The sequence below is a fragment of the Neoarius graeffei genome, chromosome 8, assembly GCF_027579695.1.
Source record: "Neoarius graeffei isolate fNeoGra1 chromosome 8, fNeoGra1.pri, whole genome shotgun sequence".
NCBI lineage: Eukaryota > Metazoa > Chordata > Actinopteri > Siluriformes > Ariidae > Neoarius > Neoarius graeffei.
In genome coordinates, this window is record NC_083576.1 from 59,822,682 (window position 1) to 59,843,548 (window position 20,867).

The following is a 20,867-nucleotide window of genomic DNA, read 5'->3' on the forward strand; positions in this document are numbered from 1 at the left end:
TTACTGAACGTGCTCCTGTGTCTGATCAGCTCCTCATGTAGAGGGTGGGAAGGACAGTCTAAGATTGTGTATTTTATTTTGGACAGTGTCCTCCTCTCCAACACCACTGTCAGAGAGTCCAGTTCCTCGTCTTCCTGATGATCTTATTGAGTCTGTTAGTGTCCTTCACCCTCAAGCCGCTGCCCCAGCAGACAACCGCGTATGGGACGGCACTGGCCACCACAGACTCCTAGAACATCCGCAGCATCGTTCGGCAGATGTTAAAGGACCTCAGCTGTCTCAGAAAATCATGTGGAAATCATTCCGCAACATTCCTGCGATTTGATCAAAAGATCACTAGGAATCTCCAAAAACGACTACATGGACAAAACAGATGGTTAATAAACAACTATCCTCTCAGCTGTTTTTGAAAGAAGAGTCATGAGGAGATGACTTATCCTCCGGCCCCCACATGAAACCCCACTCCAAATTTTCCTGAGTTGAACTGGTTGCCCTGGAAACGCAGGAAAAATAAAAATAACAGAAATCCCAAAATGTCAAAAGGCATAACTCCTCTGGTCACTTAACATAGCATAACTCTCAGGTTTCGTTAAAAAAAAAATCCTAATAGTTTTTGAGCTACGCTCTGGAAACTAAAGTGTTTACAGACGGACAGAGCGATAGCTACTGTATATCCCACCACCACACACACACACACACACACACACACATATGCCGGAGGGATAACAAAGCTAAAGCCAAAACATCTTTCTGTGAACTGTAGTTTGTTTACCTGGGTAACATGCTGAAATTGTGCTGGAATTAGTCAATCAGTATAATATAATGACTTGTGAGATGATTAGATGGTTAACTTCTACAGTGGAGCTACAGAAATCAGTGAAATTTATTGCTTGAATGTATGTCCTTAAGCCTTTCGTTGCCATTAAATAAATAAATTGCATATATATAGGGGCGGCACGGTGGTGTAGTGGTTGGTGCTGTCGCCTTGCAGCAAGAAGGTCCGGGTTCGAGCCCCGTGGCCGGCAAGGGCCTTTCTGTGTGGAGTTTGCATGTTCTCCCCGTGTCCACGTGGGTTTCCTCCGGGTGCTCCGGTTTCCCCCACAGTCCAAAGACATGCAGGTTAGGCTAACTGGTGACTCTAAATTGACCGTAGGTGTGAATGTGAGTGTGAATGGTTGTCTGTGTCTATGTGTCAGCCCTGTGATGACCTGGCGACTTGTCCAGGGTGTACCCCGCCTTTCACCCGTAGTCAGCTGGGATAGGCTCCAGCTTGCCTGCGACCCTGTAGAACAGGATAAAGCGGCTAGAGATGATATATATACTGTTTCATATACAGCTTGCCTTTCATTAGAGGCTCTGGGTTTTAGTGTGTTTCTCTGTATATTTGGGTGTAGGTGGCTGGCACTAGCTGGTAAGTGAACTCTGGGTTTAACTTAATTGCAGTATCACAAAACGGGTGTTTTGCATCATGACGCGTTGACAGGAGAAGAGCAGAAAATGTATTATGTAATCAGAAACTAGGTGTAGACTAGCAAGATTCTTTTCGTTTAATTATTCTTCAAGCTATGATTTCAGTCAGCATTCCTGATCTAATTTCTTCTTTCAAATATAAGGTACACAGTTGAAGTTAAGGGTTTCTCCTGATCTTGATTTGTGAACCCCTTTTTTTTATTTATTTTTTATTTTTTTGTATTTTGGTGTGTGTGGGTGTTTAATGATGGTGCTAGAGTAAAAGCTTGAACTAATACACCCTTGTGCTGTGTTTGTCTTTGCTCTTTGTTTTGACAGCACTATTCGTGGACTATTCCCCAGGCTCATCAAACTGGTGAGAGATTTTTCTCTTGGTTTTGCCATTCCTCAGGCTTACTTTCTCTTCTTGTTATTTCAAGTTACTTTGCTGTAATATGTTTTAAACAGCGATGCTATGAGGAGACCACATAACTCGTGTTCCGTTCTGTGCTCCATATCGATCATTAATTTGTCGAGGGTGAACTGTTCAAACCTGACCCTGATTAGACAGCAGTTGCTAGTGTGTCTAGCTCAAGTACTGTTTCAAGATTAAAAGTAAAAGCATGTCTCGTACCTTTGACAGCGTGCCAATAAATTGGCTTGGCACTGATGCCTTATGATAAATAGTAGTCTTTTAAATGAACGAGCACATTCACAAATTAATTAAATAGCTGTCAAACTCCTTGTCTGGAGTGTGCTGCTGTTTCACTGCTGCAGTAGTTAGCTGCCTGGATGGCTGGCTGACTTAAGCCAAATGCTGAGATGCTTCATTCTCGTTTTATGTAGGATGGCCATAGTCTTCCTGCACCGATAGGTTTTGATGTTGAAACCCGCACTACAATTCCTCCTTGTAAGGTGCGTCATCTGCTTTTGGAAAAGAATTTACGTCAATATGAGCAATTATCTGTTTTAATGTCCTGCACATGTCTTTCTGGTTTAGGGCAGCTACTTTGTTTCAGCTGAAGTCAAGGAATTTATTCTGCGTTTTCTGCACCAGTAAGTCTACACACCTGTCAAATTTAAGCATAGTTGATTGCTTATTGGCGGCACAGAGGGTAGTGTTGCCACCTAGCAGCTTCAGGATCCTGGTTCCGTCCAAAGCTGAGGTTATTGTCTGTGTGGCATTTCTCATTTTCTTTCCTTGTTTGTGTGGATTTCCTCTGGTTTCATCCCATCCCCCAAAAACATGCCAGTAGTTGGTTTGGCGAATCTAAAAGGGCTAACGCATAGGATGCTGTTCATGGTGATGTGGCAACAAGCAACCATGTAAAGTGAAAAGTCAATTACATACAACGATGACCAGTCAAATAATCGCTAGCAAGTACGGAGTTAAACTGCTCTCAACTTTTGAGGCAAAGCAATTGAGACGACTACCAATGGGAGTGAAAGGATACCACTGATTGACAGATGATACTAACACCAAGTTCCCCAAAACGTTTGCCGTAAGGAGACAATGTCCATGACAAAGTGATACACGAGTTACAATGAAATCACTGTGCCACACAATGCTATTGATAGGAATTGATGTTACTTTGGTGAAACGTTGAGCCAGTCATTTTTCTGGATAGAGATTTATCTGATTTTTGATGAGGAGAATCAGTGATGTCAGCCGTTGTGCCCACTAATTATCTTGACAATTAACTAGGCAGACAGCCTAAAATGAGCCTTAACAATGCGTGATGGATGGATGAATTTATTTATTTGTTTGTGAGGAACTAGACAGCTACTGCTTGTTTCACTCGGAAACATCTAGGAGTGGGGAATATACCAGAGGGAGGGTTACCTAGGCAACCAGAGCCTGAAAGTGTTCAGCAACGAGCAGATCACTTTATACGTGAAAGGCCCTTGTGACAAAACAATAGGTGACAAGCAGGGTATTATCTAGAAATTAAAAGAAGGGTGTCTGATGGCTGAGTGAAGAACTGCTAGGGGGGTCCAGGGGCATGCTCCTCTGGGAAAATTTGAAATATTGAAGCAAATTTGGGGCTCTCTGGTGTAATCTTGGCATGAAAAAGCAGGTGAGAGAAGCTCCTAAAATAAAGGTGTTTCAGGTAGTGAATTTCTGAAAAAGGAATGAGTCAATTCAAATCGTTTCAAGAAAATTCTTTATGCAATTTTATAGCACGTGTAGCCTTTGTGCCTAATTTTGCAATGCTCAGGCCTGATTAGCATCTCGTCTCATTATCTCTAGCCGCTTTATCCTGTTCTACAGGGTCGCAGGCAAGCTGGAGCCTATCCCAGCTGACTACGGGCGAAAGGCGGGGTACACCCTGGACAAGTCGCCAGGTCATCACAGGGCTGACACATAGACACAGACAACCATTCACACTCACATTCACACCTACGGTCAATTTAGAGTCACCAGTTAACCTACAGTGCCTTGCAAAAGTATTCATACCCCTTGAACTTTTTCACATTTTTCCACCTTACAACCACGAACTTTAAAATTTTTTTATTGATATTTTATGTGATAGACCAACACAGAGTAGCACATAATTGTGAAGTGAAATGAAAATGATAAATGGTCTTCAAAATTTTAAACAAATAAAAATCTGAAAAATGTGGTGTGCATTAGTATTCAGCCTCCTGTACTCTGATACCTCTAAATACAATCCAGTGCAATCAATTGCCTTCAGAAGTCATCTAATTAGTTAAGAGTCCTACTGTGTGTAATTTACTCTCAGCATAAATACACTTGTTCTGTGAAGGCCTCAGTGGTTTGTTAGAGAACACTGAAGAACAAACAGCATCATGAAGACCAAAGAACTCACCAGACAGGTCAGGGATAAAGTTCTGGAGAAGTTTAAAGCAGGGTTAGGTTATAAAAAAATATCCCAAGCTCTGAACATCTCAAGAAGCACTGTTCAATCTATCATTCAAAAATGGAAAAAGTATGGCACAACTGCAAACCTACCAAGACATGGCCGTCCACCTAAACTGACAGAGCGAGCAAGGAGAGCACTGGTCAGAGAAGCAGCCAAGAGGCCCATGATCACTCTGGAGGAGCTGCAGAAATCCACAGCTCAGGTGGGAGAATCTGTGCACAGGACAACTATAAGTCATACACTCCACAAATCTGGCCTTTTTGGAAGAGTGGCAAGAAGAAAGCCATTGTTGAAAGACAGGCATAAGAAGCCATGTAGGGGACACAGCAAACATGTGGAAGAAGGTGCTTTGGTCAGATGAGACCAAAGTTGAACTTTTTGGCCTAAATGCAAAGCGCTATGTGTGGTAGAAAACTAACACTGCTCATCACCCTGCACACACCATCCCCACTGTGAAACATGGTGGTGGCAGCATCATGCTATGGGGGTGCTTTTCTTCAGCAGGGACAGGGAAGCTGGTCAGAGTTGATGGGAAGATGGATGGAGCTAAATACAGGGCAATCCTGGAAGAAAACCTGTTGGAGGCTGCAAAAGACTTGAGACTGGGAAGGAGATTCACCTTCCAGCAAGACAATGACCCTAAACATACAGCCAGAGCTACAATGGAATGGTTTAGATCAAAGAATATTCATGTGTTAGAATGGCCCAGTCAAAGTCCAGACCTAAATCCCATTGAGCATCTGTGGCAAGACTTGAAAATTGCTGTTCACAGATGCTCTCCATCCAATCTGGCTGAGCTTGAGCTATTTTGCAAAGAAGAATGGGCAAAAATTTCAGTGTCTAGATGTGCAAAGCTGGTACAGACATGCCACAAAAGACTTGCAGCTGTAATTGCAGCAAAAGGTGGCTCTACAAAGTATTGATGCAGGGAGGTGAATACTAATGCACATCACATTTTTCAGATTTTTATTTGTTTTAAAATTTTGAAGACCATTTATCATTTTCATTTCACTTCACAATTATGTGCTACTCTGTGTTGGTCTATCACATAAAATCTCAATAAAAAACTTTTAAGTCCATGGTTGTAAGGTGGAAAAATGTGAAAAAGTTCAAGGGATATGAATACTTTTGCAAGGCACTGTAACCTGCATGTCTTTGGACTGTGGGAGAAACCGGAGCACCCGGAGTAAACCCACATGGGCAGAACATGCAAACTCCACACAGAAAGGCCCTCGCTGGCCACGGGGCTCGAACCCGGACCTTCTTGCTGTGAGGCGACAGCGCTAACCATTACACCACCGCACCGTGCCGCCCTCTGATTAGCATGGTGTGGTAAATTGGTAATGGCTATTCCAATCACAGACGCTAACTTTTTTACATGTACATATTGAGTGTGTGTAAACATTAGACAAAAAAAAACCCTCTCCTCCAGCAGAGAAACTGTTGAAATTTACATGCCTTCTGGTGCATTTTCAGCTAATAAATTACCATAGACATATAAACACAGACACCGCATTCTGCGTAGAATGATACGTCATCCTCGCCGCCATATTGGATGTGGCAAAGTGGAGATTCTTCAACCATCTCTGGTATAGCGTCTAGACAGTAGCCGGAGAATAAAGATGTCTCATTCATGTGCTCATTCATTAACTGTACCAACAGGTTTACCGTCCAAACGAGATCACATGGGATTACCTTTCACAGGTGAGACTGGAAAAATACTTTTCAATACTGTTCCTTCAGTTTCCCAGCTCATCTCCACTGGGTAGGTATATAGTTATAAGCAGTGAGAATTAGATAATACAGTGCCACACTATGATGAACGTTTTTGAACGTATGATGAATGTTTTTAACCTTTCTGAATGTGAAGGAATCAGTGATATATTTTGGTATGACGTTAGAACCTGACCAAACTCAGTTTGGCGGTCATTCAGCTCACTTTATTCAACGAGAGTAGGTCTGTGTGGTGACTCAATAAATAAAACAGTAAATTTTTATTTTCATTCACTATTTCCAGTTTTTCCACTATTTCCATCATTTATCATATTCAGTCTTGTAGGTTGGTTATTGTGGCCTCAGGTTTTGGTAGCTTGCTACGGTATGCTGACTGATTAGCTTACCTGAGCTATCTATCGCGTATCTGTCGCTAGTTTGCAGTGTACAGGGTATTTCGCACACTATTTATAACCATCACATTAAAAGTTATATGTGTTGTTTTGATGCCTGTTTGTTTCCCAAATATATATGTGTGTGTCTTAATGGGTGAATAAAAGGCATTGAGTTAAATATTATTGTAGAAAGGGGCTTTATGAAGTTCAGTCCATTTACTTGCATTGGTTTACTTGGAAGATTTGCCACATCAAGTATGGCGGACACTCTGACGTATCCCAGCAACGGGGCCACCAGCTCAATGCGGCGTCTATGTTTATATGTCTATGTAAATTACTAACCATTTCCCTGTAAAATACTTGCAAAATGGCAGCACGGTGGTGTAGTGGTTAGTGCTGTCGCCTTACAGCAAGAAGGTCCGGTGTGGGTGCAATTGGTCTTAAGTGATCAATCTCATTAAATCAGTCTCAAATCAGTCTCATTAATAATACCATTAATTTTGGTGCTTAATAATAAATTACCAAACAGCTAAATTATGGTATATTCCAAATTATTATGATCACTACCAATGCAGCAATAATGTATCACTTACTGTATTACATAAACACTACAGCCAATGGCACTCATATACACCTTGGAATTCTTTGAGATTGGATGACTTCAAAAATATATAGAAGCAACAAACAGACACACCGTTTAACAGAATAATTGGATTTATTATAACGATAAAAATGAATAATAGCAGTTGAATACATTCAAATGGTCATCAGTGATATCTGTATATAAGCATAAATGGTGAGGTAGTACTGTGTGTGTGTGTGTGTGTGTGTGTGTGTGTGTGTGAGGAGAGAGAGGGAGGGGTGCGAGGCAGAGATTTTCTCCTTACTACTACGCGAGCCACTGAGCTCTTAGGGTGTGTCCCGTGCGCGACTGCGCAGTATGGGAAGGAGGAGACAAAGAGAGTTTGAATGTGAGCGCGGGAGAATGCGCTGTAAAGTTTGGAATGAATCAGGGCTTGGAATGTTATCTAAGGTGTGTGTGTGTGTTGGGGGAGGTGATGATCGCCTCGTGGTCCTTCAAGACAAAAGAATTAGCCCTGGTTGCTAATGAGACAAAGGAATTAGCCGTGGTAGCTAATTCCACTAGCTTATAACATTTGCTAAATCCACTGAAATCCTGATGAGGTCAAAATATGTGTAATAATGAAATTAAAGGTGTTAGAAAGAATAGAGAAAGACCATGCAACACCTATCTATTAAAAACAACTGAGAGGACACATAGAACAATGATCAACTTAACACTCTGAGTATCTACAGTGTGCACAATTAAACCGTTCCTGAGTTTAACTTCACACTACTTCATAAAGCTAATTCCTAAGACTAATTTGCCCAAAATGCCAGTCTTGCTTCCAGTATCTTGCTTCTATGCAAGATTATGCAGGGATGTCCTGAAATTTCTGGAGTTCACAGAGCTCGTGGAGGCTTCTGTAAAAAGCAGAGAATTCTTTGTCCGACGCGTCGTTGTTCATAAGGAAGAGTCTCTGCTCAATAATGTGCACAGCTACTAAGTCAGAAGGAATCCAGTCGCTTCTAACTGTTAATTAACTGCTTGTGCGGCAGTCGTAACGTTACTTATAATAAATAAAAAAACTGGTTGTAACTCAATACGAGGGCGCAACTTAGGCAATTTTACCATGGCCAGTGGTATGCGAAAGCGCGCTGTTTCTTTTTCTTGCAAGTCAGACGTCTTTGTCTCGGATGTTCTGATGAGCAGGATGTCTCTTTGTGTCTGTACTCATGGAGCCCACAATGAGAGAGACCGAACGGAAGTGTGGCTGAGTCACTTATGGACTCGGGGAGGATGTGACGTAGGTAATCCCGCCCAGGCGTGACGTAGGTCATTGCGGAAGTTAGTTGATGGGATTTGTAGTTCTAGACTGGACAGCTGTACCTACACCGGGTTCGAGCCCCGTGGCCGGTGAGGGCCTTTCTGTGCGGAGTTTGCATGTTCTCCCCGTGTCCGCGTGGGTTTCCTCAGGGTGCTCCGGTTTCCCCCACAGTCCAAAGACATGCAGGTTAGGCTAACTGGTGACTCTAAATTGACCGTAGGTGTGAATGATTGTCTGTGTCTATGTGTCAGCCCTGTGATGACCTGGCGTTTGTCCAGGGTGTACCCCGCCTTTCGCCCGTAGTCAGCTGGGATAGGCTCCAGCTTGCCTGCGACCCTGTAGAATAGGATAAAGCGGCTAGAGATGATATGAGATGAGACACACATTTCAGATGAGGTTGCATGAAAAGTTCTGCGGCTTTCTCAAATGTGAAATCCTCAATGGCTGTCTTGGCGCAGCTTAGACGAACAAGGCGGTCCAATGTACAGACGCTAGGTTGGTTGCAGAGGCCAACCTTTATTCTGTTGCTGCAGCTGAACTTGGCTGTAGTATAAAACAAAAGACTATGGTTGGTTGCCATGCTGCACGCTGACCAATCAGAGCGCGCCGTCAGTTCTGCGCAGCAAATCATGTCCCTCTTCAGAAATAAGGGACACTGTACCGGAGAAACGTGCACGTGGGATGCAGATTTATTGTGTTGTTTGGGATTCCCACTTGTCTACTGGTGTTTATTTTGATCTGCCAATGCAACTAATGTTGCTTGTATTTGTTTCATCATAAGTTTCTCAAATAAGGATTTTGAAGCCCATCATTGCAGAAAGTTACCCATCGACTTCTAGTACTTGGCGGTCTCTAAATAACATGGAAGCGATGAGTGAATCACTTCCTTTGTGTATGCCCATTAAATTGCCCCTGGTTATGAAGGAGTGTGAATGTGTGTGTGCATGATGCAATGGACTGGTGTCCCATCCAAGGCGTATTGCTGTCTTCCCGGGATAGATTCCCCTGAAGGATACTCAGACCAGGATAAAGTGGTTGCCAAAGATGAATGAATAATTAAAATTGAACAACAGTTCCTGTTTTACCACCCAAGTGTTCAGTATATCTATTCTAAGAGAATCCCTGTCTCTGTTTGTGATAGATTCTACAGCGTGTATGACTCTGGAAATCGACAGCCTCTGCTGGATGCGTATCATGATGGGGCCTGCTTCTCCCTCAGTCTTCCCTTCAGCATACAGAACCTCTCCAAGTACACTTTTTTTTTTCTTTTTTAAAATGTAATTTGTTTCTTATTTCAGTATTCATAGAACAGCATCATAAAGTAACAGGCTATGAAGTGTCTATCGTTTAAAAAAAAATAATAATAATAAATGATGCCAAATTACAGAGACACACATGGGCAATTCTTCAGCAGAGGCCAAAATTGTGACATTATTAAGATCGCCTTAACTTGTCAGCTCAGTGATGTTGCTAAAGTATGGAATCCAAGGCAAAATGTGCTGAAAACCATATTTAAAAATCATCACCCCAATTATAGCACTGTCGCTTCAGAGAAATCTTGGTTTGAATTTTAAGAAATGAAAGTTCAGTGGTGTGTTTTTTTTTTTTTTTTTTTTGAGACATAATTCCGTTACTGACTTTTCTTTCCTCACAAAAGATTTGACGTTCAGACTTGGACAGTTTTTCTGTGGTGTTTTTTTTTTTTTTAAGGGTCAAAAGATACCCCATACAGAGGGAAATTTTTATTTAATACCATTATCTTGAGCACTGCAACTAAAGTTACCACATTTTGCTGTGAACAGTAGCGGAGATTTGGGGGGGGGCTGCGACGCGAACAATCCAGGGCCTCACCGTTAGGGGGGGCCCCCACTGGTCGGGATTTTTTTTTTAAATACAGTTTATTGACCACATGTCCATTCGGAATTATTTACAACAAAATTGTTCAATAAAAATATATTATGTAGGCTGGGTTAGGCATAGTTTTTGTCTGTTTAACATTTTGTTTATAAAATGCGTCATTTCCCTCCAGAACGTAACCCTACAGGGCGCTCTAGAATCTTTGGTTCAAAGCAAGTGGTCAACCGCAAGCAACGTTCAGATGTCCGTGGTTATGAATAAATGAGCAAACATGATAAGGAAGTTTAAATCCGGTGCTTGTAAACGGAGAGAAAGATTGGGAGGGGAGAGGCCCCAAACATCTCCCCCCCCCCCCCCCCCCCAACACAATACCTGAGCTCAGCCCCAGGCTGTGAATCTAATTCCATTACCGAAGAACTACCCAAATATAAAAATAACAGTATTTTTTTCGCGGTGCGGTTTTCATCAAATCCCGCACTCTGATTGGCTGGCGAGCGGGTCCCCGGTTACGGACCTCTGGCGACTCGCTCGTTCACAACAACAACAAACATAGAATTTTTTTTTGTCAACATTTATCTTTTTTTTTAATAAGATTTATTTATAAGATTTATCAAAAATCTTGTAAATTTTTGCCAGCATTTCTCAGGAGAATAGCATTAATTTTACAGCATGGATAGCGATAACGACAGTGTTCACAGCGAAAGCGAGTTTTACTACCCTGAGGAAGAAGAAATAAAAGAAAACATTTCAGGAGAAAGCTAAAAACCTCTAACTTGCTAACACCGAGCAAAAACATGGCTGAATCCTGAATGACTCAGTTTTGTATAAATAGGGGACTACATAGGCAGCAAAATGTAGATTTTCTCCTGCCATGGAAGTGCACTTGTATACCGAGGAGGAAGCAATTTGCATTACAGCCATGAATGAGGATTCAAAATGGCGGCTCGGCTTGGTTTTCCCTTTCGGGCACTCTCGTTTTCTGTTAGACTTTTTGGTAAAGAAAAAAATAAATATATTATTTACCAGCTTACGGTCGGTCCGTATGGTGAAAATACCATGACCTTGGCCCAGAAGGCCTCAGTCAGTACTTTCAAGACCTCAGTCACAATATTTCACGATACGGACCTCCCAGCTGGTAAATAACATATGTATTGACCTGAAAGTTAATCGGTGATTTATATCCTTTTAATTACTTAAAGTACATTCACTGCTCTTTGTCCCTCTGAATATCAAATGCAGGAAGTTGTTGCATCTTTTTTCCTTCTCTCTCTAACTCTGCTTTTCTGCCATCACAGGTCAAACTTTGGAGAATATCAAAATCACAATCGCAACATTAAGAGAATCAAAGACCCAGGTATGTACTTATCAAAAAATTGTTTTTAACCAACATACAGAAGTGAAGTAGGATGTATGATTGCCTTAATAATCATTCCAGTAATGCTCTCATGCTGCGTTCTACTTAACCCGGAAGCGGGAACTCGGAATTATGGCACATTCACGCTACAAACTGGGCCAAAAACATGGATGCCTCAGTGAAATTGTGTGTTTTGTTAGCAACAAGCAGTAGCTAACCAGCTAACATTAAAGATCATGCATTTTAACTTTTAACCACCTAATGTGTCGTGTCTCATCTCATTATCTCTAGCCGCTTTATCCTGTTCTACAGGGTCGCAGGCAAGCTGGAGCCTATCCCAGCTGACTACGGGCGACAGGCGGGGTACACCCTGGACAAGTCGCCAGGTCATCACAGGGCTGACACATAGACACAGACAACCATTCACACCTACGGTCAATTTAGAGTCACCAGTTAACCTAACCTGCATGTCTTTGGACTGTGGGGGAAACCGGAGCACCCGGAGGAAACCCACACGGACACGGGGAGAACATGCAAACTCCGCACAGAAAGGCCCTTGTCGGCCACGGGGCTCGAACCCGGACCTTCTTGCTGTGAGGCGACAGCACTAACCACTACACCACCGTGCCGCCCCTAATGTGTCTCTGTTGAGTAAATACTACTATAATTTCATTACAATAGTAATGAAAGCTCAGCTCATCAGTTGGCAGTTCCTAGTTATATCCTTTTGTTGAAAGCATCATTAATACACAGATGTAATGGTGGTGATTTTTGATGTTTATATGATCAGGGTTTCCCCTAGAACAACTGAAAAGAGTAGTCGGATTTGGAACACACCGACATCCTGGACTATTTAGTATTTGGATTTCTAAATACACCAGAGATGCTAAAGGCAGACAGAAGTAGAGATGCCTACCAATATTTCGAGGTAGGTTTCATGCCGGAATGTTATGGGAAATTCCCGATGAAGGAAAAATACCTTATTATGACAAAGGTAAGCTCAAATATGGACTTTATAACAGTAATAACAAGCCAGGGCCAAGAGCCAGCATATTTTATGGTGTTTAGCCGAGTCTACATTATCAGTACATAACAAACATGCTGCTAGTTGAGCCAAGCATTAGGACAAATAAAATATATCGCATTCAGATATCTGCAGTCGCCATGATGTCACATAAAAGCGACCACGATGCTGTGAGTTTTTCGTTCTGTTAAACAGCATAATCAAACAGATTTGCCAAGGCAATCGGGAAAAAATTCAAGTATGAGCCCTGTGTCCTGGGACGCATTAAAATTTTGAACGTGTTTTTGTGCGTAAAAATGCACGATTTCTGCATTAACGCGATCCCTGCTTGGTCTAAATTGTAAGCGTCACGGCGGCGGCTTAAAGAGTAGCGGCATGTCACTAAGTGTAGCGGGGCTGCTGTGCTATGACGCTTTAGGGGAAACCCTGATTGATAAATTTAGCCAGGTTTTGTATTTGGTGCTTAAGTACTTTTTAGGTCCCTTTTTTTTATATATATATATATATATATATATATATATATATATATATATATATATATATATATATATATATATATAAAGTTTTGTATATTATATGAACATGTACTTGTTCATTATTCCTGCAGTATCCTGTGCAGGATGCAATTAAATGGCAAAACAGTCAGAAATGTTTGATTCTGTATTGTGCAGATGAGGATATCGCATGATCTTTCATGAGATTGGCCAGGAGGCATAGCAGTGATTTTGCTGAACAATAACTGATTAAGTTTTGCTGATAATCTGAAACTTCTCTGCTTTTGATCTTCCCCACAGTGACGCGGTTCCGTGTATTGAAGCACACGCGACTGAATGTAGTTGCCTTCCTGAATGAATTGCCCAAAACCCAGCATGATTTAGCCGCTTTCAATGTGGATGTAAGCACATGCACAGTGAGTTCTCTCTCCATTTTATTTCAAAATAGCTGTGTGTATGTGTATACACACACACACACACACACACACACTTTTTTATATATAATATATATGGATGTGTGTATATATTTTTTTGGCTTGTCACACAACTTGATTCTTATCAGTCATTGAATCTGTATCCACAGCAAACATTACTGGTGTTTACAGTCAGCGGGGTGTTCAAGGACAGTAAGTACTGCTTGTTTACAAAAGATGACATGTAGTAGACTATGTTCTGTATATAGCTGTCTATGATTTATCTACATTTTATGCATTATATACAGTTGTGTATGTACATTTACATACACAGACATGAATGTCATGGCAATATTAAGCTTTCAGTGATTTTACTTTTCTGTAGCAGAATGATTGTACAGCATACATCTTTAATAGAAAAAAAAACAAGAATTTAGTACACAATTTATTCTAGCTTTTTTAAAATAAACACGGTCAAAATTATACCTTCAGGGCCAAAAATATTCATATACCCACTTAGATTATTAATTCAGTGGTGCTGAGAGTTCCAGAATGTCTTTTAACTGGTCAAGGCCTCTGAACATCCAGTTAGTGATCATGATTAGAGCTGGTAGCTTCTCTGTGCCACCAGAAGAAGGGGTTTGCTCGACAGCACTCATTGGACTGATCAACAGTGTTGCCAGATTGGCGGTTTCCCGCCTAATTGGGAGGTCTTAAGTGCATTTTGGCAGGTTTTAAACATATTTTGGGTTGGAAAATGTCAGCAGTATCTGGCAACACTGCTGATCAACACACAGGACAGTAGGAATGTCCGAGAAGCTCAGTGCAGATCTGGGAAAGAGGATCATAGATTTACACAACTCAGCAATGCCATTTCTAAACAACTGTAGTTTCCAAGATAATCAAGTTCAAACAACTGTATCTAAGTACAAGTTATTGAGGGGTATAGCCACTTTGCCAGGCCACTTTGCTGGAAGAAGAGCCAAACTGTCACCCTCAGCTGAGAGGGAGTTGGTTCGGATGGTCCCCAGGAACTACCAAGGCACAGGCCTGCCATGAACTGGAAGCTGCTGGAATACTGTCCAAAGTCCAACACGCTTTACAGTTCCATAGACTGAGAGGCTGCAGTCCAAGAAAGAAGCCCCTCCTCCAAAATTGACACATTCAGGATAGACTAATGTTAGCAGCTGATCACATGGATAAAGAAAAAGCCTTCTAGAGGAAAGTTTTATGTTCCAGTGAGCCAAAGATTGAGTTGTTTTGCCACAATGACCAGAGGTATAGAGGAACACTAGGCCAAATGTTAAGCATGGTGGTGGTAGCATCACACTCTGTGGCTGTTTTGCTGCCAGTGGAACTGGGGCATTGCACAAAGTGGATGGAATAATGAAGTAGGGCTACCTCAGAATTTTTCAGCATAACCTCAGACTATCAGAAACTTTGACTCGATTGGATGTTCTAACAGTACAATGACTCCAAATACACATCAGAGCTGGTTGTGAAATGATTAAAGCAGGCTAACATTTAAGCTTAAAAGAAGTCCTGACCTAAACCCTATCAAAAATATGTGGACTGTGCTTAAATTTCAGGTCCATGCCATGAAACGTGTTTAATAGAACTCTGACAAGAAGAAGGGTCAAATATCTAACCAGAATTCTGCCAGAAGCTTGTTGATGGCTCCCAAAAGCATCTGGTCAAGTTGAAACTTCCTAAGGGTCATTTAACCAATATTAGGTGACGTATGTATAATTTTGACCTTGTGTCGATTTCTGAAAAGTCAAAATAAATTAAGTTGTTTTACCAAATTCTTGGTGTGTGGGGGGAGGGGTTTAGTTAAATGTCTGTTATTGTACAAATATTCTGCCACAGAAAAAGAACAATTCAGAGAAATCATTGAAAGTCCAATATAGAAGACGTCATCTTTATTGGTTACATGCACAGTGAAATTCGTCCTCCGCATTCAAAGCAGTGAACACATGCATGCTTGCGCACACACGTACATACCCAGAGCAGTTACCATAACATTCATGTCCGTGTACAACCCCGATTCCAAAAAAGTTGGGACAAAGTACAAATTGTAAATAAAAACGTCTCGTCTCGTCTTCTTCCGCTTATCCGGGACCGGGTCGCGGAGGCAGCAGTCTAAGCATGGAAGCCCAAACTTCCCTTTCCCCAGACACCTCGGCCAGCTCCTCGGGAAGAACACCGAGGCGTTCCCAGGCCAGCCGAGAGACATAGTCCCTCCAGCGTGTCCTGGGTCTTCCCCGGGGCCTCCTCCCGGGGGCACATGCCTGGAACACCTCCCCAGGGAGGCGTCCAGGAGGCATCCGAAAAAGATGCCCGAGCCACCTCAGCTGGTTCCTCTCGATGTGGAGGAGCAGCGGCTCTACTCCGAGCTCCTCCCGAGTGACTCTGCTTCTCACCCTATCCCTAAGGGAGCGCCCAGCCACCCTGTGAAGGAAACTCATTTCAGCCGCTTGTATCCGCGATCTTGTTCTTTCTGTCATTACCCAAAGCTCATGACCATAGGTGAGAGTCGGAACGTAGATCGACCGGTAAATTGAGAGCTTCGCCTTTTGGCTCAGCTCCTTCTTCACCACGACGGACCGGTAAAGCGACCGCATCACTGCGGAGGCTGCACCGATCTGCCTGTCGATCTCACGCGCCATCCTTCCCTCACTCGTGAACAAGATCCCGAGATACTTAAACTCCTCCACTTGAGGCAGGACTTCTCCACCAACCTGGAGAGGGCAAGCCACCCTTTTCCGGTCGAGAACCATGGCCTCGGACTTGGAGGTGCTGATTCTCATCCCAGCCGCTTCACACTCGACTGCAAACCGCCCCAGTGCATGCTGAAGGTCCTGGTTTGAAGAAGCCAACAGGACAACATCATCCGCAAAAAGCAGAGATGAAATCCTGTGGTTCCCAAACAGGATTCCTTCCGGCCCCTGGCTGCGCCTAGAAATTCTGTCCATAAAAATTATGAACAGAACCGGTGACAAAGGGCAGCCCTGCCGGAGTCCAACATGCACTGGGAACAGGTCTGACTTACTGCCGGCAATGCGAACCAGACTCCTGCTCCGTTCGTACAGGGACCGGACAGCCCTTAGCAAAGAGCCCCGAACCCCATACTCCCGAAGCACCCCCCACAGAATACCACGGAGGACATGGTCGAATGCCTTCTCCAGATCCACAAAGCACATGTGGACTGGTTGGGCAAACTCCCATGAACCCTCGAGCACCCTATGAAGGGTATAGAGCTGGTCCAGTGTTCCGCGACCAGGACGAAAACCGCATTGTTCCTCCTGGATCCGAGGTTCGACTATAAAAATAAAAACGGAATGCAATAATTTACAAATCTCAAAAACTGATATTGTATTCACAATAGAACATAGACAACATATCAAATGTTGAAAGTGAGACATTTTGAAATTTCATGCCAAATATTGGCTCATTTGAAGTTTCATGACAGCAACACATCTCAAAAAAGTTGGGACAGGGGCAATAAGAGGCTGGAAAAGTTAAAGGTACAAAAAAGGAACAGCTGGAGGACCAAATTGCAACTCATTAGGTCAATTGGCAATAGGTCATTAACATGACTGGGTATAAAAAGAGCATCTTGGAGTGGCAGCGGCTCTCAGAAGTAAAGATGGGAAGAGGATCACCAATCCCCCTAATTCTGCGCCGACAAATAGTGGAGCAATATCAGAAAGGAGTTCGACAGTGTAAAATTGCAAAGAGTTTGAACATATCATCATCTACAGTGCATAATATCATCAAAAGATTCAGAGAATCTGGAAGAATCTCTGTGCGTAAGGGTCAAGGCCGGAAAACCATACTGGGTGCCCGTGATCTTCGGGTCCTTAGACGGCACTGCGTCACATACAGGCATGCTTCTGTATTGGAAATCACAAAATGGGCTCAGGAATATTTCCAGAGAACATTATCTGTGAACACAATTCACCGTGCCATCCGCCGTTGCCAGCTAAAACTCTATAGTTCAAAGAAGAAGCCATATCTAAACATGATCCAGAAGCGCAGACGTCTTCTCTGGGCCAAGGCTCATTTAAAATGGACTGTGGCAAAGTGGAAAACTGTTCTGTGTTCAGACGAATCAAAATTTGAAGTTCTTTATGGAAATCAGGGACGCCGTGTCATTCGGACTAAAGAGGAGAAGGACGACCCAAGTTATCAGCGCTCAGTTCAGAAGCCTGCATCTCTGATGGTATGGGGTTGCATTAGTGCGTGTGGCATGGGCAGCTTACACATCTGGAAAGACACCATCAATGCTGAAAGGTATATCCAGGTTCTAGAGCAACATATGCTCCCATCCAGACGACGTCTCTTTCAGGGAAGACCTTGCATTTTCCAACATGACAATGCCAAACCACATACTGCATCAATTACAGCATCATGGCTGCATAGAAGAAGGGTCCGGGTACTGAACTGGCCAGCCTGCAGTCCAGATCTTTCACCCATAGAAAACATTTGGCGCATCATAAAACAGAAGATACGACAAAAAAGACCTAAGACAGTTGAGCAACTAGAATCCTACATTAGACAAGAATGGGTTAACATTCGTATCCCTAAACTTGAGCAACTTGTCTCCTCAGTCCCCAGACGTTTACAGACTCTTTAAGGGGATGTCTCACAGTGGTAAACATGGCCTTGTCCCAACTTTTTTGAGATGTGGTGTTGTCATGGAATTCAAAATCACCTAATTTTTCTCTTTAAATGATACATTTTCTCAATTTAAACATTTGATATGTCATCTATGTTCTATTCTGAATAAAATATGGAATTTTGAAACTTCCACATCATTGTATTCCGTTTTTATTTACAATTTGTACTTTGTCCCAACTTTTTTGTAATCGGGGTTGTATGTAAACTTCACTGTAACAGTGTGTGTATATACAATGTATGTAATTATTTATATAAAATTTTTTTTTTTTTTTTTAAACTGCTCCCTTAGCTGATGTCAAGTCAAAAGAATTTATCCGTGCCTTCTCCCGGGTCTTCGTTGCAGTTCCAGCCATGAATAATGGGTAAGGAAAAATCATTTTGCTCCTTTTACTGATTGTGTGTGTCTTCTGAAGATTAGTTTTATTACTCATTTTAATAACAGGTGGACAAATCATAAATTCAAGCTAGCCTGCTATGCTCCATTGTGCTGCCCAGTCCATTGTGTAGCAGTTGAGTTGGCTAAGAGAAATTAACCCTAAAGGTGTATGAATGTAAGAGTGTATGGTGATGACTCTCGTCCCATCCAGGGTCTATCCCCACCTCTCATACGCATGCTCCCGATTCTGTACCCAGACATTCGTCCTAGTGGTTGCTGCGAATGAGCGAGTATGACAAGCTAGTTACATAGCTAAGTACGTACATGAATATAGAATAACGTAAATAAACAAGACGAAATTGTTTTGTAAAAGTCAGTAGGGAGTTTTTCTGGTTGAAAGTGAGGGGGGAAAAAATGCTGCTGACCTTGACATCAGCAGCCTTCTGAACTTGGTAATCCCAGATACACAGGCTAGTGACTTGTCCACTCCTTATATCAGTTTTATCTTTTTTCTTTTTGTAAGTATCCAAAAGCGTTCTTAATGTATATTTTGTGTTTTCATTCTTGTAGGCTGTGTTTAGTCAACGATGCACTATTTGTGAGGAATGCAACCACTGAAGAAATCCGCCGTGCGTTTGCCACACCCGCCCCGACTCCGTCCAGCAGCCCCGTGTCCACTCACTCTCCCAGCCAGCAGGAGATGATCTCCACCTTCTCCCAGAAATCTCAGATGAATCACGAGTGGTCCCAAAAGTGAGTGGAGATCCTGATGGAAATGACTGACTGTGTAAAATGGTAACTTGGAAAATTAGAAGGGCACTCAGTAGAGCGCATACCTCCACCAAGCCACATATTCGGATTGGCATTAAAAAAAAATCTAATAAATTGTTCCTTGGTCCATGGCTCACCTTCCCTCAATTTCATCCAAATCCATTCACTACTTTTTTTTTTAAAGTTACACTGGGAACAGACAAACAGACAGGTGAAAACATAACCCCCTCCAACAAATTTGGCAGAGGTTTAAAAAAAATTTGTGTGTATTGAACAATGAAGTTTTATTATCTGTGCATGCTTATAACATTAGGATGACCAAATCAAGTATGTTATATGAAGGGGGGGGGGGGGGGGAATGAATGGAATCAGGTTTTCACATCTTCAATGCCTGTTTTTGATGTCCTCTGTTTTCGCCTCAGGTGGCTACAACAGAATGAATGGGACTTCAACCGAGCTGTTCAGCTCTTTACAGAACTCAAGGTGAGACTAAAGGTTCAGCCATACCACAGAGATTTACATTCTCACTAGAATTTTATTATAATAGCATACTTTGCATGGTAAATGTGTTGTATTTAGTTATTATACTCATGTGTTTCTGTTTTGTAACAGGCTCAGGGCTCCATATCAGAGGTGGCTTTCACATAGTGAAGATGGATCAGACTAGTTCTGTGTTTAACAAATTGCTGTATAAAATTTAAAAAGCAGAGGAGTTTTTTATTATTATTATTATTATTTAATTATCATTTGGTGTTTTCAGTGTTTCTTAATGTTATTATAGCTCAGGCTGGACTGAGAATTAAACAGTAACAGCACTTCTGTTATTCTGTTACCATTGTGTTTTAATTATTTTATTTGTGTTCAGGACAGCCCTTGTTGGAGACAACATTTAAAACAGCAATAAAAACATCTGGTTATTGTACATCCTTTTAAAAAGTGTTTTGGGGGGAAAAAATTGCTGCCAAACTGTTTTTTTGGTTTTATACTGCAGGATACCACGGGCCTGCAGGGGAGCAGAGCTCTCTAAACTTTGGTTTATGTAAACAACAAACAGAACTGAGGTCTGGTAATGAATGTAAATCATAGTGTGATGATCATGATGACTAATAATTTTTCATATTCCTTTACTTTTTATTTCAGGCAAAGTATTTTTTGTGTGTGTATACACGTACGTACACAGTTAATAATTAGAGCAATATTTGTGATAGCTGTTAGGCTTCTGTATATCTTTACAAGTTAGTTAATATATTTATATAGCATTTTTAATGCTAAAACTGACCTACAAGGAATACTTAAGTTAAAAGCGAGAGAACCCTCACACTGGAAACTTGCAGACATGGGGGAGAACAAGTGGAAAAACCATAGGGACCGTAAGCTCAGTTTTGGATTGAACTGGGGACCCTAGAGCTGAGAGAGCGCACCATTATCTGGTGCACCACCCTGCGATCTCAATGGATTAGTATTTCCTAAAGGAGAAACATGGTTTGTTTTGTTTTCAGGGAGCAGAAAGAAACCAGCAATAGAAACAATACAGAGAAGAATAAAAGGGAGGGAGAGGGGGATA

At 42.0% G+C, this 20,867-nt stretch overlaps 1 protein-coding gene across 5 annotated transcripts in view; it reads left to right on the forward strand.

Moving 5' to 3' along the window:
• The window catches only part of nxf1a (nuclear RNA export factor 1a), a 35,771-nt gene extending 15,549 nt beyond the window's left edge, over positions 1–20,222 (forward strand). For 2 of the 5 annotated variants that reach the window (XM_060927928.1, XM_060927930.1), the window contains exons 11-21: positions 1,789–1,825; positions 2,296–2,364; positions 2,450–2,505; positions 9,473–9,580; positions 11,484–11,542; positions 13,361–13,476; positions 13,644–13,686; positions 18,446–18,518; positions 19,103–19,285; positions 19,726–19,786; positions 19,916–20,222. In XM_060927928.1, coding sequence (XP_060783911.1) covers positions 1,789–1,825; positions 2,296–2,364; positions 2,450–2,505; positions 9,473–9,580; positions 11,484–11,542; positions 13,361–13,476; positions 13,644–13,686; positions 18,446–18,518; positions 19,103–19,285; positions 19,726–19,786; positions 19,916–19,951 — 841 coding nt within the window. In that variant the 3' untranslated portion in view covers positions 19,952–20,222. Of the gene's footprint in view, positions 1–1,788; positions 1,826–2,295; positions 2,365–2,449; positions 2,506–9,472; positions 9,581–11,483; positions 11,543–13,360; positions 13,477–13,643; positions 13,687–15,062; positions 15,198–18,445; positions 18,519–19,102; positions 19,286–19,725; positions 19,787–19,915 lie in introns of those variants that run through there. The other 3 variants (XM_060927929.1, XM_060927931.1, XM_060927932.1) reach the window with 3 other exon arrangements.
• The last annotated feature ends 645 nt before the right edge of the window (positions 20,223–20,867 follow it).